A 24,313-nucleotide genomic window follows, 5' to 3' on the forward strand; every position below is an offset into this window, starting at 1 on the left:
TATCATGTTTTAATTTAAAGACTATTTCGGCAAAGTAAAATGTTTAACAACTGTTACACTTATTGCTACAGAAAGATGAAAATGCCACAGCCTCCAACAGATGTAATGGTCCGGCTAGACAACAAACATAAAAACTGCACAGCCAAAATGCTTCCCAGTAATGCCTTCAAATGATCTTGGTCTGTGAGTCCAACTGAGTATATGTGGCAGTATAATTTGAGGGGAAATGTAGTGTCTAAATGTGCATGGCTAATGGACATATCCCCATCACATGGCAGAGTCTCAGAAACTCCAGGTACGGCTGTTTCCAAATGGTGCCTTCAGTTATGTTACAGAGTGGCATAAAAAAAAGAATGTAAAGGGTTTGGTTGCATTTATGTAGTTCTGCTTTCTTGTACAAATGTTGAGGTGTTTGAGTTGGTCAATGACGGCTTCAATTGAGACGGATGCTAAAGTTAGCTAGTTCAACACAAAACATGTCTCCACGGTTCAATCTCTAAAATATATTAAAGTTTGTTAACGTCGACGTCGGTTCAGAACAGTATGATTTGCCTGCAGGAAGCTTATGACAGCCGACCAAGGGACTGTCATCATTTACAGGTGTTTTATTTTTCCCCATTAAAATGTTGACGTTACTATGACGCCATTTCCGCCGTTTCCTTTAATCCAGAACATAAACTTTGATTACATTGTTTTTTTATACATCCGTAGGCTACTAAGCCTACTGAAACAATCAAAACGTATGGGAACACAAAAAGCCTTAACAAAATATCTAATGGAGAATGTTTAACCAGACCAGAGGGATTTAAAAAAAAAATCAATAAATAGCCTTTATCTTTGAAGTAAGCTTATAAATCAAACACCATGGCATATAAACTGGAGCAAGGACATCGAGATCAAAAACAAGCAAAAATAATTAGAAAATTGCAATCCTGCAAGAGTTGATTTTTTTAAGTGATAAGAAAAACAGATTCATTCATAAATCAGTTAAGGGGGGCTTACTATTTCTTAGTGAATATGATATTCACACATTAGGCTAACTTTAAAATCTGGAATTTCTGTTTGCCTTGCTGCCACTTTCTTTTGTCAGGCTACTGTGACATCTGGTGAAGATCGGTGACTTTAAAAACTACATCCGGTCCCAATAATAACATTACTGCTGCTTAAATTAGGCTACAATGTGGTTACAGTAGGAGTGTAATCAGAAACAGTTGATTAAACTGTGGCCGGGTGTAGTCTATTTTGCATCAAAATCGGTTGAATTTTAAGCACATTTTGCAACAAGTTTCCTATTATAGGTTTTATTTTGGAGTCTATACCGGATGCGGGGTGCGGTAGGCTACTCATCTATTTGTCTATCTGGATCACTGTAGGAGCGCTGCTGCTGCTGCTGCTGCCAACCATACAGTCAGTGTGGGATAAACTAGCGCTGAGAAAGGCGCATCACTCCTCCTCTATTCTCTTTAAAGGAAACTGCAAAACATTCCTGGATTTTTGTTGTTGTTGTTTTTTGCTGTTGTTATTGTTGTTGTTTTCGTGAATTTCTTCACTGGTTAGCCATGGGGAACCTGTTCTTTACGGGGATGCATCCAGCTGAAGAGTTTTTACGCATCGCATCTCTTGGTTATTTTGCAAAGATCGCGGAGTAGTAAAACAATAAAAACTTCACAAGGTACAAGAGGAGCTGCGTGTGCGCGTGTATACAATGAGGTACGGATTGGTGGTCCTTGCTGCTGGTTTCACAGCTTTGCTCAGCTTCAGCCTCCTCGCTTTGGCTATTGGGACTGATTACTGGTACATCATCGATGTTAACACAGCCAACCACACAGGTCCTGACGACCTGAGTTCACATTCTGGACTGTGGAGAATAATTGAAGGTATGTGAATTCTACCTAAGCCCATTCTTTACAGATCGAGTTTGTAGACTATTTCACTGAGAGAACATGATATATGAGCTGCAAGAAGTCCAGACACATCACTCATTTTTTTTATGAACTTTTACACTACGTCTCATATTATGGTCATTTTTAAGGATAGATATTTAATTTGGCATCACTGTCACTTGTGTGCGTAAAACGCATGTGGATGCATTCAAACTGATGACTGTTTTTAAAAGAATGACTGCGTCTGTATTCAGAAATGTTCTTGGACAGATAAAAGAATATGAGCCAATCGATCATTTCTAATGTTGACAAAAGAGGGAAATAAATGTAGCAAACTAGGTGTTGATGGGATGAGCCCTAACATGTCCGTATGTCCATCGATCGTGGGTCTCGGATGTTGCTGCGTTACGGGGATTGTTGTCAGTGGCTCACGGCTATAGCAATGATTTATTTGGCGTCACTTCACTCAGAAGGTGGTGAAGAACTCAGATGTTACAAAAGTGTTTGCAGTGATCTCAGCTGTGTGACACGGACACTGTAAACCAGTACATTCAACTTGGGGAAAAACGAAAAAGCGTCTCTGAGCCATTAAGTCCTCAATGAGATATTTCACTTTTCCATCACTGAATGTAATGAACCACATAAATATATAACATATGATAATGGGTCCATCCAACAATCCACCATCAAAATGATCTATTCCCCTTTCCAATCAATAACTATAGCAACGTTCCTCTACAAGGATGCCTGCAGCTGCGGATGAGCAAGGAGGCTTCATAAAGATTCTAAAGGATATTATTTCACACAGCTGTGCCTGCAACATAATGTTCCTGTTGAAAGCATAGCTTGACACCAGAAATCGCCTTTTCGGGGCTGGTGGTGCACAGCTCATGCACTAAATGACAAATAATGAGCCCGCACGATGTTCAAAGCTCTTTATTAAGTGCTCACACCTATGACATATCGACCATGTGCTACATGAAGTGACATTCTTGGTGTCAAACAGTCGTGCATGCAGGAAAGAGGAAACATGCAATATCAGAGTGTTTAATTGGTTTCACTAACTATGTGTGATTAAGGGTGAAAAAAGCTCTAGAAAAAAAAAAGTGAAATCATTTGTTGTCTAGTTGCATTCCCACATTTCTGTCCTTATTTTCTGTCATGTGTAACCTTTTCGCTTGACATTTTCAGGAGCGAACAGGAGCTCATTCATTCCTACTTTCACAGCAAATATGTCCAGCCTGTCAGAGACAGAAAGGCACCTTCTTGGTGAGTGGTTTTATTTATTTACTCACATGGGAGTTGATGATGTGAAAAATACAATAAAACATAGTCCACTGACTGTTTTAGAAGCAAGTCTTAACATTGAACACATGAATTTACTGACAGTGAAAATTAAGAACAATGGCTCCCTGGATGACAGAAATCAATTTAAAATAAATTCTCAGCTGGTTTTTAAATAGTTTTTTCTCAGCAGCAATCTAAAACCCAATTGATGTGTAGTATAGAAACAATAACCAAACCTCAGGATAATCCATTCAAATCTTTAAGCACAATAACCATTGTGTGTTTTCATTCGCAGGCTTGCATAAGGTGGTGGTCATTGTGTTGCCCCTCAGCCTGGTCCTGCTGGTGTTTGGGTGGATCTTTGGACTTGTCAGTTCACTGGCCTGCAGCCCAAGCTTGCTGGCTGGAGCGGCATCATACTTTCTCTTCTGTAGTAAGTCCACACTGCGTTTTCTTATTCTTCAATTATGTACTGTATGTATTCCTTTTAGCCTATAGCAATAGCAGTATGTGGGCTTTGGTGTAGGCTTGATTGAAGCGTGTTGTTTTCTTATCAGTTTTAATAAAAAAGTGTGTGGGTGGCGCATTGTATGCATATGGTTGCCTTCTAGTGCCTGATAACTTTACATAGAAACCTTGTATGTTCAACTTACAACTGCTCCCCTGAACACCTGGTTCACATCAAACTTAAGGAAGCATCTTCAAATTGTAGCCCTTTTTCTGAAACATTTCCTGAACAGACTGATAGTCAATAAAACATTGCAATTTGGTTGTTTAAATGTAATATCTTGCAGTTGATTTGGGAAGGTATAGAACACAGATATGTTTCATATTTCGCGTGGATGTTCAAAATCCCATTCATACAAGTTGAGTTGAATGAGGTAATAATCTTTATGCTCCGTGTAATTAGATTAGATATAAAATCATGTAAAATTAGAAAAACACTTGAATGTTCTTTGCAAGACCTTCACATCGTTATTCATCGTGTTTTTAGTTTTTGTTCATGTCATTGGTTAATGCACTCAAGACACTCAGATGCAATAGCGTGAGAGATGCTCTGACAGGGACACAAATGTGCAAATTCATGTCTTTTATACATTTCCCAAACAATACAAAGCTGTAAAATGGTGTGAATATGATAAGAATGAGTCTCTTGCATTATATTGTATTTTCCTACTCTACTCACCAGTCGTTAATGCAAAAAGTAAATCATAATCTCAAGACCCGTCCTGATGAGTCTGAACATAATTTTCAACAATCAACCAACAAACTAGTGGTGTAGCCCTCCAAATCAGACTTGGTCTCGAGACCGGTCTCACTTTTTGAAGGTCTTGGTCTCGTCTTGGAATCAAAAGCATTTTTACTCAGTCTTGTCTCGGTCTCAGACCAGGAGGACTCTGGATTTTAGATCAACACCAGTCAAGACCACCACTGATTGGCTATTTTTACACTTCATCACTGGGATTAGAAGGAACACGCCTCTTTTTAAAAGAATGAATGACTTCAATTCATTCATAGTTTGATTTGTATCCCCTGGTTATGGCCACAACCTTCCCAGTGTTACCGTTTAACTGAGTGACACACCCCTTGCACACAAGTTAATGATTTTTCAGTGATATTTATGGTCTTGGTCTTGTCTTGGTCTCGCCCTGCCTTGGTCTTGGTCTTGATTCGGTCCCCATCCCTAAATGTCTTGGTCTTGTCTTGGTCTCAAAGCACTCTGGTCTCAGGTATGTCTTGGTATCAGTTAGCCTGGTCTTGAATATAACACTACAACAAACATTTTTACTCAGGGGGATATTGACTAACAGTATTGATCTCTTAATGTGGACTGATTGCTGATTATGATTGAGTGGCAGACAATTGCAGAATCGATTTATCGATTGAAAAATGCAAACAGAATCTTTCAAAGGATCTTTTGTATAAAATACCAACTCATTATTGAAAGTTGACTTTCATCAAAGCAAGTCAATTTCTTTATTTATTTGTACAGTCTTAAATCCTGAACAAGCTGCGACACACTCTGTCCTTGGACTGTTGAATTTTACATGGGGGGAAAAAAAAAACCTTCAGAGAAATGAAATGGAAAAGATCTTTTGCATCTATGATCTATGAACTTACACCTTCTTCCAAAACTGTAAGTTAGATCTGATAAGTGAAAATACCTTAAATTTGCAGGACTATTAAGCTCTGGAGTACATTTTTGGTGTGGCTCCATTTACAGTTTTTTGATTGGTCAGTCCACTATATTGGTCCAGAATTAAATTTCCTATGAGGATTTATTTTGCTGCAGCAAGAGGATGCCAAAATAAAACTGATTAGTAATCACAATATAATTTTGTCCATACATACTTTTGTCCATAGGGTTTATTAACCTACAATCCTCACAGTAGCTTTAGAGCCTGTGTCCATTCACAGATTTCTTCTGCTAGCAGTGCCCACAACCTCAGTTTCAGAACGCTTTTCACTTGCACTTGCTGCAAGTTGACCTCCGCTTCCTTTAGTTATGTCTGTTAAGTCTGTTTTAAATAACTATTTATTGTCATTGCTGTTCTCAGATGAATCTGTCCTCTGCCATTGTTGTTGACAAAGCTGATATCATAAGTCTCACCTCTTCTTGATTTTGATTAGTTGGTGATTTAGAAATGACAATGACGAGCGGGGGTGGTATTCTAAAAGTTGAACTGTTTTCAAGTGAGAGCACTGTGAGCAATGAGAAAAGAAACAGATGACACTGGATGGTTTTCGCTCATAGGACCCTGAGCACTGAAAACAATGTATTGCATTGGTTTTGAAGAATGGGCGGTGCAAGGACAAATAAAAGGTATGAATGGACACAGTCCCTTTAATAACTTAACCGATTTAGGATGGATTTCCTTGAATTTTGTGGCTCAGTGGTAAAGTTGGTCGTCTCTCAACTAGAAGATTGATGGTTTGATCCCGAGCTCCTGCAGCCACTTGTCCATGTGTCCTTGGGCAAGACACTTAGCACCAAGCTGCTGCCCCTGCTTCATCAGTAGCTTGTGAATGTGTATGAATGGGGTTGGTTAATACTGATGGACACTTTACATAGCAGCCTCCGCCATTAGTGTGTGAATGACTAGGTGTGACCTGTGGTGTAAAGGCGCTTTGAGTAGTCAGAAGTCAAAAATTTGCGATATAAGCCCAGGTCCATTTACCATTTATGTACCATAATGAGGACAGGATGGCTCTTACTGTTTGTGGTTGTCCCCTTTAGCTTTTCCCATATAGCTCCATCATGATGGTGCACTATGTGGTTTTGAGTAAAGTAAAAAATACAAACAAATATATCATTGTCATATATGACAATGATATATTTGCACATTTTGTGCACACGTTCTTGTTTCTCTCATGATGAATTCCATTAACTTTGGTGAGCATGATGCCATGCTAGCATCAGCGTTTAGTTGAAAGAAACATTGCCCAAAGTCTCAAAGCTGAATGATGGCATAAAAAGAAATCATAACCTCTGAGATATTTTTCACACTCTTTAATTGTTTCCATAGAAGTGTTAGTCAGATTTTTAAAAACTATAACAACTACATGATAACTGTTTTGAACAGAATAATGACTGAAGATAAAATGGCAGAACGGCAGAAGGTGTTTTTTCAGCAGAAATGCCTGTTTGGACTTTAAAGTGAGGAGTCCTTATATTATTCCTAAAATGAAAATGCAGGCACATGCTTTTAACAGAAAAACTGTACCAGAGAGATTGTTCTTTTTTTCCCATCACATTGGTGAGTTCAGCTCTCGGCCAATCTTAATAATATATACAATTATTATATATAAATATAAAATAACATATTCTTCAGAGATGGTTTTGAATTGACATGAACTCAAAGGCAATGGGGTTGAATCTCGATTAAGGCTTAGATTGAAGCTGAAGGCATGAATCTGTCATCGCAGTAGAGGGTCTTATTATATACCTTGCCATCCTTGCTGACAGGGCCTGCCTCCCCTGTCACACAGAAGAGAGAGCTTATTTCATGCTTGGTACTAAATGTCCTTTTCCCATCTCTACGCTATGGCCTCCATTCACAGATCTTCACCACTTATAAAACCACCTTACTAAATGGTTTTCTTAACTTATAATCCATTTCTAAGATTTGTTTTAAAGATTGTTTCTCCAAATATAACTTTTATGTTAAGGTATGTGCTTGACATCCACTTCTAAACATGCAGATGTAGTTCTGATGAATGTGTCTCTTTGGACAGGCCTCTGTGAATATGAGAGCTGTAAAGAAAATGGACAGTTCCATTGTGGACAGTTTTACTTCTTCCTTGGCTTTGACTGTGCAGCTCAAGGTTGATATAAAAAGCAACTTGCATTCCATTAAAATGGCCAAATTGGTATTGCTTTCCTTCCAGTCAACAACTGTGTTTATGAATCCTTGTCCAATTCAGAGTAGGTATTTTCAATTTTTCCCCCAGCAGGCTCCAGTTATTACTGTAGTAAAACTCTATGTGAAATTAATAGCCAGACTTGCGAGCCAAGTCCGTCTGCAGGACCCGCTGTGTCTTCTGTAACACCTCTTCTCACTAACTTTCTACCTACGCTGGCTCTCCTCCATGCAAATTAGTCACACTGCTTGATAGACATGCCTGACTAGTCCACAGTCATCACTTTGAATGGTCAGTAATTTACAGAGGTTAATTGCTGCAGGCGAATTGCCAGTTTGTAATGGTACTGCCACCCACGCTGCCACACTAAAGGTCAGTCTGAGTTGTGCATGTAGTGGCAACGACACAGTATTTAAGGTAGAGATACATTGATGTGTTTTTCTACCTCCGAGGTAATTGCCGTGCAAGATGTGTCATCTGTCTTTTTGGGAGCAAAAAAAAAACTAAATGGATGAAAAAAAGCAACTTCCTTGGTTTCTCCTGTGGAGGAAATTATCATATTAAATCTAGAAGCAAATGATGGAATAATTTAGACATAAATGTTTTTTTTTCTTCTTATAAAGTGCGTTAAATCTTTAATGATTACAGATTATTCTAATTGTGTCTCATTATCAGGCTTAAGTCTTTATTAACATTTCACATATGAATACGGGGAAGATAATCTCTTTGAAAAAGGGATGATTTTCTGCATGCAACATTACTTTGATGACCGTATTGTAAAGCCGTTTAAAATTATTCATCTTTTTGATTATGTTATGTGATGTAGTTGCTCAAAAGTTTTAGACGGCTTTCCATTGGAACCATTTTCATGCTAATAGTGACATCTGATTTGTTTTTGTGCTTTATCAGGTCTTTTTACTCTTACTGGGGTCAGCATCTACATCAAATACTCCAACCAGGCCATGGATGAGTTCCAGCGGATCGTTTCCCCAGAAAACCTCGCTAACGTGGATGTCTCCTTTGGCTGGTCCTTCGCCTCTGCCTGGCTCTCCTACAGCCTTGAAGTAGCCACCGGCCTGCTGCTCATGCTAGCTGCCAGAATAATTCAGATGAAAGGACGCTATGACTCAGGCGTAGCCATCGCCATGTTATAGATTAGTTGAGCGTTGATGCCCAAGTGACTCTCAAAACCCACATGTCGATTGTATTTTATTTATTTATTTATTTTAAATCAGGTGGATCTCATGCTAAGATGAAAAAAAAGAAGATGCAATTTGCATCAGCATAACTGCAACCATACGTGTTGAAAAAGTAAAGCTGCTTAAGAATTGTTTTTTTTTCTTCGGCTGGTTCGTGATGACTGTTGCTACCTTTTTTCCAGCAGGTATTCTTCTTTCTCTATTGTGCTTGTCCACAATGATAAATGAGGCTGCACAAATAGGTAAAAGGGGCAACCGATCCACATTGTGTTTACTGCAGATATAAACTGGATTTTTTGTTTTTCTTTTTGTGTTTTTCAAGAGCCTCTCAGCAATGTCTGCACTCTTGCTGTCCATGTATAGCACATGTATGCATACAGATACAACCCTGTTGGTCTGGTGTTCTCATTTTTCATTAAGCAGTGGATTTTCTCTGAGCTGAGTTTTGAGAGATGTGTGCAATTTCTTCTACGAACCAAATGCAATGAAAAGGGGTCTAGTGAAGTTTTATGGGATCATTTACTTTTTGACGGATGGGTTAATGAGGCTCTTTGTCTTGAGGATGACTATTGCACCTCTTCTACACCCATATCTTAAGCTTTATTTCAATATGGTCTGAATCAGGAAGTCCTAGTATTTCATTCAAGTGGAAACATTGCTGATTCTGCAGCAGAGAACCAAAATGACCAACTAGACTCTAGCACACAGTCAGAGCTGTTATAGTTTGTGGTTAATAGCATTGTTAATATTATCTGCAAGAAGAAAATAGCATTCCACAGCTTTTAAAGGTATTTCGGTCGATGTAGAAGTTAAAACACTCTTGGCTGCTGTGTACCGTGAAATACTTATATGTTTGTTCATTCCTGTCCCTGTCCTATTGGTAGATGCTTAAATCTTGGAAACAAGGCATAGGAAAAGTGACCTCTGGGGGTTCCTGCAGGCTTTACCAGCAGTATAGAATATGTGCATGAGTTTCTGCCTAAATTGCTGAAGTAAAAGGCTATATAGAAGTGTGATATTTCGTCTGTGCTTTTCCATTTCTAGGAGCTAGGCATTGCCCGACAAATTGAAAGTAAAACAGAAACACTGGAAATTGTACATTTTGTAATGCTGTAAAATGTCTGTGTTGTTCCCTTTTTCACCTTATAGAGCAGCGATACTCAACCCGCGGCTCTCGAGCCACATGGGGCTCCTATGGGACTAGTTGAGGCCTACTTGGAAAAAACAATTATTTTAAAAGGGAAACAATGTCAGCAGAAGTTATTCTTTGCAAGTCATGTCAATGTGTTACCCACACATAGACTCGGTCACGTTGCCCATGTATTCACGCCCCCCCCCCCCCACAAATTGTAATAGCTGACCTTTTTTAAATCTGTCTATTATTGCTGTCACGTGCGAGCAAGAGACAAACAAATGTTAATATATACATATAAACAATACAAAACACAAATACACAATATAAATAGGGTACATGACCTCCTTCCCCCCTCTCTCAAATATTTGCTGTCTGTATAATAATAAGCTATGGCTATCACACTGCCTGTACGTGATGCCTTTCATTTCTTAATACACTGTAACTATACCTCTTTTCAAATGCTAATTGTATTTAGGAAAGAAAGAGGACGTTGTTTGCAATGTGGCTCTTGAGTCCAACCAAGCAGAGTACCCCTCTTATAGAGCCTGCACAATGCTTTCATAACTGAGCAACTGAACTTTTTATTCTAAAAGATGACAGCAATGGAACATCTGAATAAACACTGTAACAAGAAGGCATTGATGAAACGCTTTGGAATAATAATTAAACACTCTGTAATTAGATTGCCCTGAAAACGTCTGAGTTGTGAGACAGTACGCTCGTCTAAAAACATCATGATTATGTATTTCAGTCTTGTACAGTTTTAATGGATTGTATGCAAAACACAACAGAGAGCTACTGCCTCAGGTGAAAACAGACACCTCTGTGCCTCTGAATGTAAATGAAGCACACCAGGAGTCAAAGCAGTGGTGTAAAGAATAACTTAAAGAAAAAGCCTCAGAAGACGTCAGAAATCTCTGACCAATATGTTGTAGCACAGATGTCTATACAAGATGCATCAAATCAAAATTCATTATATATCACTGTATATGTGACAAAAGAGGAAGTTGATTCATGATCGTTTTGTACCTTTTATGTTGTGATGTGTTGTGAAATCTATAAATGTAACAATAAACACGTTGGAGAAGAGAATACAACGGAACTCAAACAAGCAGGAGTGAAATATATGTTGCAAATGTTGATGTTAGAAATACAAAAGGATTAGGGGCAGGGTAGGCTACAGGTTAGTGCATGCGCCCCATGTAAGGAGGCTGCTGTCCTCCAAGCAGGCGGCTCAGGTTTTGAATCCAACCTGTGGCTCCTTTCTTGCATGTCCTTCCTCACTCTCTCTGTCCATGATTTTCGTCTCTATCCACTGTCCTATCTCTACAATAAAGGCATAAAACGCCCTGATATAAATCTTCAAAAAAGAAAAAGATGTAAAAAAGGATGCATATAGATGTGAAAGGTGTTTAAATTGCTGGAGATATAGAATGGAATCACAGAATCATATTTTGATGTTAAGCTAATAAATAATTGACTGTCCTGGTAACAAACAGAGCTCGCTGTCTGGAAAGGCTGAACTGAAAGTCCGAGGCACTCTGATGTAATATAAAAATCCTTTATTTAACAGGGATGTGAATAAAGGATTTTTATACTACATCAGACTTTCAGTTTAGGCTGCCTCTCCAGAAAACAGACTGTGTTTGTTACCAGGACAGTCGACTATTCATGAGCTATTTGACTTCTGTCCCCTGTTTTTGAAGAGCACCTGATTCCTCTACATTTTTTGATCCAGTGCAGCACTCCCTTCAAACTTTTTTTTTTTATATTTAAAAGCATGTCAAATAATGTCACACACTACAGCATTTTTTTTTTGGTCTAAAGCTTAGTTGCAATGCTGGGTTCATTTACGATGTAAAACTCCACAGGGCACTCATTAAGCAGCAACCATCCTCTGGTACCAGCAGACATTAAGGGTTTTCCACATGAATATTAATTTGGGCACAGAGTATAGGACAAAAGATTTGTTTCTTTTTAGTTGTATTGTTTGTTATCAGGCTGAATGTAGTACTGAAAAAGATATCACTGCAGATATATCAAACTGTGAGCGGCAAGCATGGCTGAGTTGACCTCCCAGTCACAGCTGAATGATCTGCAGCATTATGAAATCAGTGTTGCTGACAATTTTACAGAAATATAACCTTTACTTCCGAGGAACTGAAGCACCCATTCAGCTGTCGCGTGTATCACTCAAAGGCATTAAAGCAGTGCATTAAATGTCAAAGAAAACAAAACCACCAAAGCAAAGAACTACCAAAGAAATGTTAAACCGTGGCTGAATGTTGCCAAGTTACAGAGATGCACTTTTGACTAATGGGGTTATAAGTGGAATTTTAGACCCTGCGACTTAGGCCTTCATTAAACATGCTTTTAAACTACACTGCTAAGCAATGTAATGGGGAAAGGTAGAGCAAAAATTTGTTCAAAGAGTGCTCATGTTGGAGATAAATGCTCCTCCATTAAATGAGTGCTCCGGTCTGAATTGCTTAGTGATTAATGCCCGTGCCTGTGAATCAAAATCCAAACCATGAAACATTGTGTCCACTCAGCTATTTACCAGGCAGCTTCCTGCCCAGTAATCCTGTCTCAGATGTAACAGAGAGCTATAAAAGAATGACCAACGCACAGTGACTCAGTCCTGCACCCCTACTTTTATATATGGAGGACTGCTGAAATCCCATTCAACTTTTATGGAACATAATAATTCAGGGGGGTTGGTGCTGTGCCATTCCTCTTTAGTTGGTGCCCTGTGTTCTTGACTGAGTGCAGTTACTTTGACTTGGACAACCTCTAGGCTCTCAGGTTTGGGAATTTATTAATGGGACACAACCTGTTTTTCATCAGAACTACTTTCTTGCACACTATCTCTCTGGGCAGCTGTTTTCTGAAAATCCCAAAACATGCAGCCATGAAATCAATCAATCTTTAGTTTTATGAGCCATGTCCTATTTTGCCAAGCAAAGGAAGCTTTTGATCAGTCCTAGATATGGGGCCCAATTATGCTTTTAGCCTTTTTGCGCAATGACTCAAAAACATTGTGAGTCATTTTTTAAGGTGGTGCAGCTTGTGCTCGGCTCCACAACACTCGCTGTAGACATTTAGTTGCCATCATGGGGGTAAAAAATCATTTATCAGATCCTAGTGTGGGAGCTCATAGAGGACGCTGGACCATGATGTGCTCATATTTCTATAATGTGGCCAAGCACAATTCAGCATATACAGAACAACAAATATTTTACAAAAAAAAAAAACATAGCCTGTGGGAAAAGGTAAAGCGATACTATTTTCTAAAGCAGTTATCTCATTGATGAAAATTCTGGGGTGAGCCGTAGAACATAAAACAAGCAGCCTCACGTATTGATTTACTGCATGAAACAAGGGTTTGGTACCTGCAGTCATTGCTTTCATGTCCATGCTTTCACTCAGCAGGTCTATCATAGTAATGAAATGTTGCAGAAAAGAGTGTTTATCACTACCTCAAGGGCAATTATCTTTCTTACTGAACCCCACATTGCTTAGAAAGTTCTACCCGCAGGCGGAAAGCCATGATGGACAGTCACATTCAAGAAGAGCACAATGAAAAAAATTCAATCATTTATTTATTTCAAATGAGTTTGCATCTTAAGCTTCTAACAGGTCTTCCTCCGGGGAATCTGACTGGGTGTTTACCAGATATTGTTAGAGGTGTTGAAGTCATATTAACACATCCTGTCAACACTTTGAGTGCAGGAGCTCAAAACCCAAGAATACAAATATAATTTAGAAACAGAGGCGGATTCAGCTACAACATCTGTCTGTTATCCTAATGTGACATTTGTTTAACTCCACATACAATATTATATCATCTGTCATTTGGATTGTGTGGAAAAAAATGTTTCATGTGTTTTTTTACATGCAAAGGAAAATAACAAAAATTAAGAAAAAAATCTTAGCTTAATACACTCATGCACAAAACTCCTGAAAAATTAACCAGAACTTCCTTCCTTTCCTTCTGTCATTGCAAAATTTTCACATTTTGGTCCACTGCCCTACTTGTACGGGGGCCCCAAGCAGTTGCCTGACTTGTCTGTTGACAAGCAGCGCCTCTGTCTACATGGAAAACATCAAGCCGGAAGGGACAAGAAACTCAGGAAGGTTCCAAAGACGGACTGAAATTTTGTAGAAATTGTCATGACTGCATGTATGAAAACTGCTTTTGAGGCTTTCATTTCCACAACAAATTCTAGTCATTAAGTATTTTTTTCAGTAGTGGCAGCTACTTCAATCTTTATCCATCTTGATCACTTCACCTCCTCACGTTACTTCATCCTGGCCCTGGCATGTGAGCAGAGTGTGGAGCTGCTCTCTGAAGATTGAGTGGTCTCATAAACCAAGCAGGTACTCAATCCCTGGAGGTGTGGATAAGACGTGTTTTTCTCTTAGCTGGGGGACGACTTGAAACATTAATTAGACAAGTACCTTGCTCTGTGAACACCAGTACTAATGGGGCTCATTCTGAGAAGTGAAGATGCCACAGCTCTCATTTTCGTGTCCTCTGTTGAAATTATAGGCTGTAAGTGAGTGATGAAATGGGAGGAATAGCTCAAAAAAGGATAAACGCATAAATCATGCGACACACTTCTGCAAGGATGCACAGTAACCAACATACAGAGTGGAAATGTGGAGAAAAGCACTCAGGCAAGACTTGGACTATATGAAAAGACAAAAAAATGTTTTTTTCCTGTAAGATCCCAAATGAATACAAATTAACATAACTTCAGGCAGGCTGTATATTTTGTAGATGTGCAGCACAGATTCCATTTATAAATATTTAAATATCAGGCTTACAATTCAATGGCTGAATTAAATCACTGAATGGACTTAAATGAAGAAATTCATCATTGTTTTATTCTTTTATGTGCAAGACATTTTGAGTACTTTCTTCACAGCAGACAGTTTGCTTCAACAAAAAATAATTTGAATATATGTACCCAGTGTAATGATGTTATAAGATGTTGCTCACATTTTCAGACAAAACCTAGAAATATGTAGCCTACCATATCTGATGATGCAATTTAAAGTTTTATTTGAATGGTGCTTGAATGGTGCTTGAATATGCTACCACAGCTTTGAAATTTGGTTTAAGTGGTCATAATTCAAATACCTGAATGGCTCTAGCTCGGGTTTTCTGTAAACAAAAATCGTAGACAAGCAGATAAAGAACAAAAAGGAGAGAGAAGAAATAATGAATAGTAGGATGGATCACACAGTTCCCTCTCCAAATAGAATAACCCACTTCCGGGTGATTAAGTGGACAATACACCAGGACCCTGGAGAAAGGAAAATTGAGAGAAGGGCAGGAAGTGCACCTCACAAAATGGTCTTATTTTCCTCCACCATTAACCATTTCTATTCCAGTCTCCTTCTGTGTTGCTGGGCTTATTTCAGTGAACAATGACAAACTGTTTCTGTCCACACCAAATGTATTCTTATCGCCACAGTGCAGCTTCCTTCCTAACACTGCCAAATCGCCCACAACCACAGAGAAAGTGGACTTAATGAGGTTAAATGAAGCCAGCAAAGAATGCAACGAGGACAGGGAGTAAATTGATAGTGAGAAAGTGAGAGGCTTCATGTCTCCTGCTGCCTAAAAATGTCATGCAGGGTGGCTGCAGCTGCATCAGCGTCATGCCTTCCAGAGACAAAAGGCAATAAAGCATTTCACATCCCCTGGATCCTGGTGCTGTATGCCATTATAGTTTTTTTTTTTTTTAAACCTACAAGGCCAATATAGAGTGTTTTCTTTCTAAATGGACCAGGAGCTGCTTTGAGTCCTTTTAGAAGGACATTTAGAAGATGTTTCTTTTAGACCTGCCATGACAACATCTGATTCTACTGATAAGTCCCCTCTGTTTAATCAAGAGCCAAAAGTGTCATTTAATTTTAATGGAAATATTGCATTCAGTGTGTGTGTGAGAGATTCAGAAACTGTGAGCCACGGTAGCTTGTATCTTGTTCCCAACAACATTATAATACAATGCACAGCAGTGCTGCTCTACACTCAGCTTGCAACCCACTCATTCTAAAGATATCACATGTAGACCAGATCCACAGTGCTTACACACACTTACATGTACACACACACTCGGAGAGAGGGTTTTTACGTGGGAAAAATCTCAGGGCTTATGAATGAAAGTTGGAATAATTAAAGCAGGTGCTGTGAGCAAACTTAAGGTGAGTTGTGAGCAAGGCAGTGAAGACACTTAGAAGCTTACAATGCCAGCAGAACTAGATTGTTCAGGTGTAGTGATTTTAAGACCAATGGGAATCTAGTAGCTCTGTGCATGACAGAATGCGTCTTTTGTTAATTTTGCATCTAAGTACTCCCAAAACATTTTTTATTTTATCCCATCAGCTGTTACAAGCAAAGCACACATTCTATAATGGGAATAAATACATGAATAACTATAATCACCATGGGATTATTGCTAATTAAAGTTAAATTAGAGTAAAATCACTGACATTTCAAAGTAAGGAAACACATGGAGCCAAACATCTGCCTCCTCAATGCATACAGCAGACCCAGGACAACATTAGCATTCATTTGGAGTTTCTGGCAACCCACCAAAATAAGTCCAATATTCACTCCCCTGTTGTTGTTGTTGTTGTTGTTGTTGTTGTTGTTGTTGTTGTTGTTGTTGTTGTTGTTGTTGTTGTTGTTGTTTTGCTCTCCAAAAGGTCCTAAAGGAATATTTTTAGCAAGGAAATGTTCAGATACAATTTCACCAAACTCTGAGTTCAGAGCTTATCAACAAAAACAGTTGCTTGCTTTGTAGAAAGTTCAAACAACACTGGGTCTGAATAAAGGCAATGATAGTGTGGGTCATTTAACCAACACAGCTGGAAGAAGCTAAAAAGGGCTGGAGCTGCAGAGTCATGGTGATCATTATCTCTGAAATTGTACCTTTCCACCAAGCAATCCATCCATTCATCCATCAATTATCTTCCTCATATATGGGGTCTTGTCGTGGTAGCAGCAGGCTAAGCATTCTCCCCAGCAACATTGTATATTCCTCCTGGGGGATTCCAAGGCACTCCCAGGCCAGGAGGGAAATATAATCCCTTCTGCGCGTTCTGGGTCTACACTGGGTTCTCCTGCCAAATGGACGTGCCAGGAAGACCTCCAAAGGCAGGCGACCAGGAGGCATCCTAATCAGATGCCCGAACCACCTGCTTCATTTCGATGCGAAGAAGCAGCAGCTCTACTCCAAGCTCCCTCCGGATGTCCGAGCTCCTCTCCTTATCGCTAAGGCTGAGCCCAGCCACCTTTAGGAAAAACTCATTTCGACCGCTTGTATCCACGATCACATTGTTCTGGTCACTACCTAAAGCTCATGACCATTGGTGATGGATGGAACTTAGATTGGATGGTAAATCGAAAGCTTTGCATTTCTAACAATGTTTCCCTTCATGAAACAATTGACAAAATTGATTTTTTTTTAAAAAGCCTTTAATGTGATTCCATTTAAATCAATGAATCTTTGAATGTGACTTGCTGATAAAATAAGGATTTAAAAAAATAAAAAAAGGTCACCAGAGTTTATCCTCTGAGGACAATTAATTTAATTTTAATTTAAAAATCAATCATTCAAATTGATTTTTTTCAACATAAAATGTTAGACCAGAAGACCAAAACAAGAAAGATAAGTAGTACAGTACAAGGAATGTACCCTGGTCTGATGGTGCATTCAGAAACACAGAGCGGAACAAGGTAGGGAAACATAAATGTGCACACTTTGTGAATAATAGAGGAAAAGTATGTTAAAAAAAAAAAATCTGTTTTATAGTAAGAAGGCTGTACAGTTTTGAAGGAATTTACAGAGAATGAAAAGTTACAACATTACAGTGAATATCCTCTGCATTAATGTCCAAAGGTCTTTCCACCTACTTGCACACAGTAGACACTTTTCTTATTATAATCTTACCTATATGTTGATAATAATGTCTGGAAATAATACAGGCTATGAACAAACATACCAATTAAAAAAGTGTTAAATTTGCCCTATAATGTCTTTTTGATAAGGAGCTAATTCAAGCTTCATTACACACTCATTATGCATGCGGCATGCCACTGTGTGCGAGTAATTAATCATCCAGATGGACAACACAAAGTAAACATCGGTCACATTGGTCAGTCCCTCTCATGGAATTACTATTGGATGGTTTTGCGTAATCCACTAGGTGTCAGCATTGGCTCACGCTCTTAGTTCATCCAATCAGACACGTCATAATGCTGTCAAACACTGGATGTGCTTGCAAATATCCCCTGTAAAAGGCCTCATACTCAGCATGATTGAACAAAAATAGCATTGATAGGGTTGTTATAATTTCACAGAAGAAGTTGTTTCCTGCTCGTAAAACCTGTTAAGTGTCAAGGTATCTATAATGAGCTATTGTCTGTTTTCATCTATCTGAATGAGGTTACAAACAGGTGTCATAAGGAAATCCAAAGGGCATTGTTCCAGTAAGGGTGTGTTTGTCTTGGCAATGTTGTCCTCAGATTCTATTCTATTACTGTAAACCCTGCAGCATGTCCTGTTGGCTTCAATTAAATGGCAGTTTCCTCCTGTAGAATCTATGCAAACACTTATTATCTTCAAGTGAGGTCTGCTCGATAATGACAACTTCCAGAAGTTTTGCATGTGCCTGTGCAGCAAGAAAGCTGGATGGATGGATGGAGAGAATTTTGAATTTTGAATTTTTGAACTTTTCTGAGCTCAATACTCTTCTCAATTGCAAACCTCCCCACATTTTTTCTTTTATTTTCAGCCATTTTCTCTTGCTTTTGATAGCAAGCCAGATGCTTTTGAAAAATCACCTATTGTCTACAAGGTTAGGTTTGTGCCTAACACCTTCTGCAGAGGCTATTAGCACAAAAAAAGTTTGACTGGAGACTTTCATGTGGATGCCACCCAAGTCCGTGTCTCATCAGAGGAAAATTCCTTTGTTTAGTGTTTGGAATGCCTTTTTGACCCGTTTTTGATCTTTTCATGTGGATGCAGAACAAAGGCCCACATTATGGTCTTTTTGCCGTACTCGGTGGGCTGATGTCTCTCTCAAAGCTGCTCTGAGTCATACACTTATATCGTAAACAAACAAACAATCATGCACTGTTTCCAAGGATAGAACTAGTTTCCATTTACATCGTAACATCTGAGACTGCTGAGTCCCATTTCTGGATGAGATGTGTGTTTGTGTGTGTGTGTGTGTGTGTGTGTGTGTGTTCATTCCTGTAGACATGTGGCTGCTGCCATAGCAAACAGAGCTGTGGGATGGTCGCTATGTGCCCTTTAATATCTAAATCCTCTCTGCCTGTGCCCTCCACCAGCCATGCAAGGTCCATCCCACTGCAAATCAACAAAAGGGGCCCTAAACTCCACACCGTGAAGCTCAAAACATACTCCTGGGGGTAGATGCTAATCAAGATTGGAAGGGCCAGCATTAGCTCATTGTTTCTGTTCCTGCCAACTCTTCTTACCTCTAAACACACACATACCACGTACCCTTCCCACTTCTTTCCTCCCCATCCCCTCTTTCTTCCAATGACAACACAGGAGCTGGGATTAAGGTTTGATGATGTGATGTGGTCACCGGTTTAATATAAATTTACTTCACGCTTCAGCCAGGTGTTTGAGTAAAGAAATATGGATGCCAATGTTTTTTTCCCCCCAGGACAAGCTGTCTAAATTTTCTTTCTGCTCTTATTGCTCTCTTCTCTTCTAGGAAACACATCAAGCCTGGACTGGAATTTTTTACCATTTCTTCCTCTGTTTTGCAATGTTTCTTGGCACTGCAGGGAAATAGCACGACAACAAAAAGGGGGAGTCAAGGAAGAAGAAGACAGATTGTAGCCTTTCTGATGAACCTCTGAGAGTTAAGTGTAATGGGAAAAGGTGACCGCAGGCTGTCCACACATTGCTACCAATCATTCATCGAGTCTCACTTCCATCCCGCCAATGACTTCTGCTACAATTTCAAACTCCCTCAGATCCCATTTTGTGCTAGTAGTTAATGATTGACCGTCTTATCATCTGATTATTTCATCCTTTTCTGCTGATATCAATGATCAAACAGCAGACCTGTTCCTGTCATATTACTAGAAAAGAGGAAACAGTCTAATTATTAAACAAGCTATGTAATGAACAGCAGGCAAAGGGTATCTGACCTTAAAATAAACAGAGGTGCGGTTGCCAAAAACTCCCTTTAAGGTCATTTTCTCAAAAATGAGCTTAGTTCTCATGCAGTCATTTGGACTAAAAGGTAATTTATTGAGAAGAGATCAGCACATATTAGGCATATTTCAGAGCTTTTTTAAACAGTTATATAAATGGTATGTTTCTTTAACTTTAACCTAATGTCCCAACCTGGTGCTTTTTTAGGCCCACTATAAAAATAGACTGAATTTGATACTGATTTCTTTTTCTGAGCCACAGGAGCAAACAAGACCATAATTGACTAGACTTATTATTTATTTATATGTTTTTTTTTATACTGTAAACCAGTGCCTGGGAGTAGGTGTCAGACTGCATAATTAGCTGCACGCTGAAGAAGCAGCAGGTTAGGTTTTGTTTTAACAACTAGTAATTAGGTAGTGAGTGATAATGTTTGATAGTCAAACAGGATAATAATTATACATTTATTTATATAGCACCTTTCAAGAGCAGAGTCACAAAATGCTTTACATGAGGATGAAAAAAAATGAAAAAGCAAACAATAAAAAGCTCAACAATTTCCCCAAAACACTACTTACATGTGTAAAGGATAGAATCAGTCAAGCGATAAGAGGTACCGGTTTGTCCACAGGGGGTTGCCAAAATGACACAAACCAAAGGTTCCTAACAGGAGCTTTCATGCAGCAACCAATCAATCAATCATTATTTGTATAGGGCCAATTCATCACTAATGTTATCTCAAGTAAAGGTTAATGGATGGATGGACATATGTCAGTAGTGTTTTAGCAACAAACAAAATCTCATCATGCTTCCTTTGGACAGTAAGACATGAGTGCAGCTCATGAGTGCTGCAGTCTGACACCTACCCCCCTGGCAGTGGTCTGAGGAATTAAAAATCATTAGAAAAGAATAATCAATCTTTTCAATTATAGTCTTGTTTGCTTTTAAAGCTCATATCGAGAAATCCATATTAAATACAGTCTCTTTCTTAACCAGATAAAAAGTCCTCACAGGAGCACACTAGAGAATACAGGTTGTTCCAGAGGATTTTTAATTTCTGTAGTAATACCACGTACATGACCTCCAAATATGATTCACTGGAAGCCCAAGCATGAAAGTGAAGGAAAGTTCCCATGCTCGAACTCATTCAACTATTTGATTGCCCTTCCACTGAGACTTTATTGAATCTGCTGTATAAAGAGGGAAGTGGACTACACAAGAAGCAACCATGACCATAAACCTTATAACCCTGTAACTGAGACTTCACTGTAAGCTGTCAAAAGCCAGTTCTCTAGAAGACGCATATAACCTGACAAACACTCACACACTCATAGACAGACACACACTCAAACACACACATTTCCACTGCACTCTCCTCCCACATAATGTGGAAAAGGTTCGCCCTTTGATCACCATTCAAAGTGAAGCAGTCAGACTTTGTTCCCTGTGCTGCACTTTTACCGTAATGTTTCATCAACAATGCCTGAAGAGAATTTGTGTCTGTCATATGAACTACCAGGTGAGTGTGACCCCCATCCTTAAAGAGCATCTTCTCATGTCTGTGCCTTGAGGAGGTTTTGTGTAACATGTAACTTTACACCCTGAAAAACAACTCTTGGTATGTACACTTTGTTCTCTTTCCGAGTTGTGGGGGAAAAACCATCCAGTTGTATTTTGCTCTAAATTACAAGACATTATATTTATTTAGTAGACATTTTGACTGACTTATGCATTCAACAATTTGGAGAAAAACTCAAAAACTGCAAGAATCATGCAAGTAAATCAACTTCATCATAATATTATTGACGCTTTAAGTGATTTAAACCAGAGACAGAGAATGTTGTTTTGGGTTTAATATTTATTAGCCAGGGTGCAGACTCGATTGATAACTCCATCTTGGCCTGCAGATAAGGTCGTGTTTTCTTTTTTTATTCCATGTTTCAGCTGTTTCCTGTTTAAATTCAATACACTCACCTCTCCTCTCGTTTCAGACACCTCTACTTCCTGACCTCACGTGTTTCCCGTCTTTGTTGTTGTTCAGGCCTGCATGGCCCTGATCAGTTTCACCTGTTTTGCTTGTTTCACCTGTCCCTTGTTATAGTTCCTTTCCTGTCTATTACGCCCTCTTGTTTCTTATTGTTTGTTTCCAGTTTGACATTGTTCTCTATAGCAGGGGTTACAGCATAACTTCTCACTGTGTTCTCTCACTGTGAACCTATTTCTGCACCCTCTGACTTATCCTCAGTCTATGTTTTAGATACTTTTAGCTGTTTATTGGACTGGTATCCTCAATGTATCAAGCACACTATTTCATTCTACTGCTCTATGTCCATAGCCTGCATTTGAGTCTAACATCTGTTTTAACCAGTCTGAAAGAGACGTGAACAAACTCCTCACAGTGAACGAATATCCAGCATAGTTCAAAGCAGAAACAAGTAAATGAAGTGAAGTAAAACACATATTATTAACAACAGATGATGTGTTGACCAATGTGTCGCAGAAAGTCTTTTGCACTTGAAATCTACAGGGAGATATGGTGATGCAAGGGTGTCTGCCCTCAGCAAAATATTTCCCCCACATGAAGACCAGACACAAAGTTTATGAAACTCTGAAGACCAGACGGTGATGGGAAGGAGGAGGCAAAGGTTCGCCCGTAATGATGGCATGAATGACCAAGGGAAGAAAATAGTGCAATTTGGAGAGATGTGAGTGAGCATGAATAAGGGGAGTGAAATCAAAAGGGTATAAAAACAAACAAATAAAAGACACAAGCATGCAAAAATATATTCAACTTGATTGGAATTTCTTTTGGATTCTATTTGAGAGGCAATGGTATAAATTAGTTTGGCTCTCTTTCTGCCTGTAGGATGTGCTTGAGCCGTTTTGTGGCATGGTTTGCAAGTACAAGTTTCTTGAGTTTGATTCCAGTTTCTTAAACCCACTAGCAGGCTGCAGTGAAGTAGTGTAGTGAGGAAGAGCTTGGATAAGATGTAAACCAGGCAGAATGCTGCATTCTAGATTAGCTATAGACGCAGCATGACCTATCATTTTTCTATTGTACCGATGATGAATTCCAAGTAAACCAGTGGCCAAATTCTAATGAAATGGTTGAATGTGTTGTGTAATCAAATGCAGCCTTAAGGTAACTAGTCTTTAGTTGCATAAGTCGAGCAAGTGCAGGCCTACAGGCTGCAAGCAAGATGTGGTGATCCAGGCAAGAGATGACCTGGACCTTTCCGATACAAATGGTTGGCATCACTGAGACCACGTCCATTTTTAATAAACATATGGAATAGAACCAGTGTAGTCTCTTGTGTACTGAATGGATGTATCCCTTCATGGCGAGGACAGTTCATCTTCAGGTGTGTGTTTTCATATAAAGCTGATCATACACAATCTCTCCCAAGATCTTTGCAGGACACCAGAGTTTTCAAATCAATTTGTGAGGTCATGCTTACAAAAATATCAAACAGCACACACATCCCAAAAGTTGAGTACTGGGTTGCTGGTCAACAAAACATCCAAAGACAGAGAAAGACTAAGAAAAAGGCCACACACCAGAACCTGCTCCAATTAATCATTTAATGGGAATGATCACCACATGTAACCTTCCGGGCCCTCGCCTTTCATCAGATCTTCCCCTAAAGAAGAGTTCCTATTCTTCTCGAGTCTGAGCTGCAGTTCAGTCTTGGATGAGTTGTCTTCAATTAATCCTGACCGTTGAGGGTCAAGAAGGTTTTTCCGGTCAGTAAAGACACAAGAACTGTCTGTAATTCTTAGCACCAGAAAGATTTATAATTGGTTTCTTTTCTGAAGTTTCTCTCTGATTATGTATTTGTAATCTATTCTGCATAGATAAATAACATATTGAGACTTCTTTATGGCTGTCAAATTTTTTTTAACCACAATCCATTGCGATTAAGCTGACATCTTCACAAAACAAAGTATTTTGATCTATGGACCCCGGACACCGTCTGACTGGACTTATTTGCCACTCCAGCGGAGGGAATGAAAACTGTGAATCAACATGAAAGAGAGACACAGAGAGGCAGTGAGAATGAGTGTGTTGGTGAGGTGATTAAAAATGGAAGCGTCTCTCCCTGCTGACATCTGATCCACTCTTGCAGCGGTCTGCACAAACTCTGACATTACCTCAGACCGGAGGAGCTTGGGTTTCTCACAGTGGACACCAGGCGGGATAAATGGGAGTCTGGCTCATTCATCGTGCTACAG

General features: G+C 39.2%; 1 protein-coding gene across 1 annotated transcript; it reads left to right on the plus strand.

Annotated features, from left to right (window-relative positions):
• Positions 1-1,383: 1,383 nt before the first annotated feature.
• On the plus strand, positions 1,384-9,414 carry LOC132953890 (transmembrane protein 235). The gene is made up of 4 exons (XM_061026242.1): positions 1,384-1,877; positions 3,075-3,152; positions 3,466-3,603; positions 8,442-9,414. The coding sequence occupies exons 1-4, from the start codon at positions 1,706-1,708 to the stop codon at positions 8,684-8,686; spliced, it is 633 nt and encodes a 210-aa protein (XP_060882225.1). The 5' UTR covers positions 1,384-1,705; the 3' UTR covers positions 8,687-9,414.
• The last annotated feature ends 14,899 nt before the right edge of the window (positions 9,415-24,313 follow it).

This window comes from Labrus mixtus, chromosome 20, assembly GCF_963584025.1.
Source record: "Labrus mixtus chromosome 20, fLabMix1.1, whole genome shotgun sequence".
In the NCBI taxonomy this organism is placed as follows: Eukaryota; Metazoa; Chordata; class Actinopteri; order Labriformes; family Labridae; genus Labrus; species Labrus mixtus.

Excerpts from the sequence above, each read along its gene's own strand:
- LOC132953890 (XM_061026242.1), top strand. The coding sequence starts at position 1,706 with ATGAGGTACGGATTGGTGGTCCTTGCTGCTGGTTTCACAGCTTTGCTC. Across the intron at positions 3,153-3,465 it reads GACAGAAAGGCACCTTCTTG|GCTTGCATAAGGTGGTGGTC; the intron begins GTGAGTGGTTTT and ends TTTCATTCGCAG. Across the intron at positions 3,604-8,441 it reads ATCATACTTTCTCTTCTGTA|GTCTTTTTACTCTTACTGGG; the intron begins GTAAGTCCACAC and ends GTGCTTTATCAG.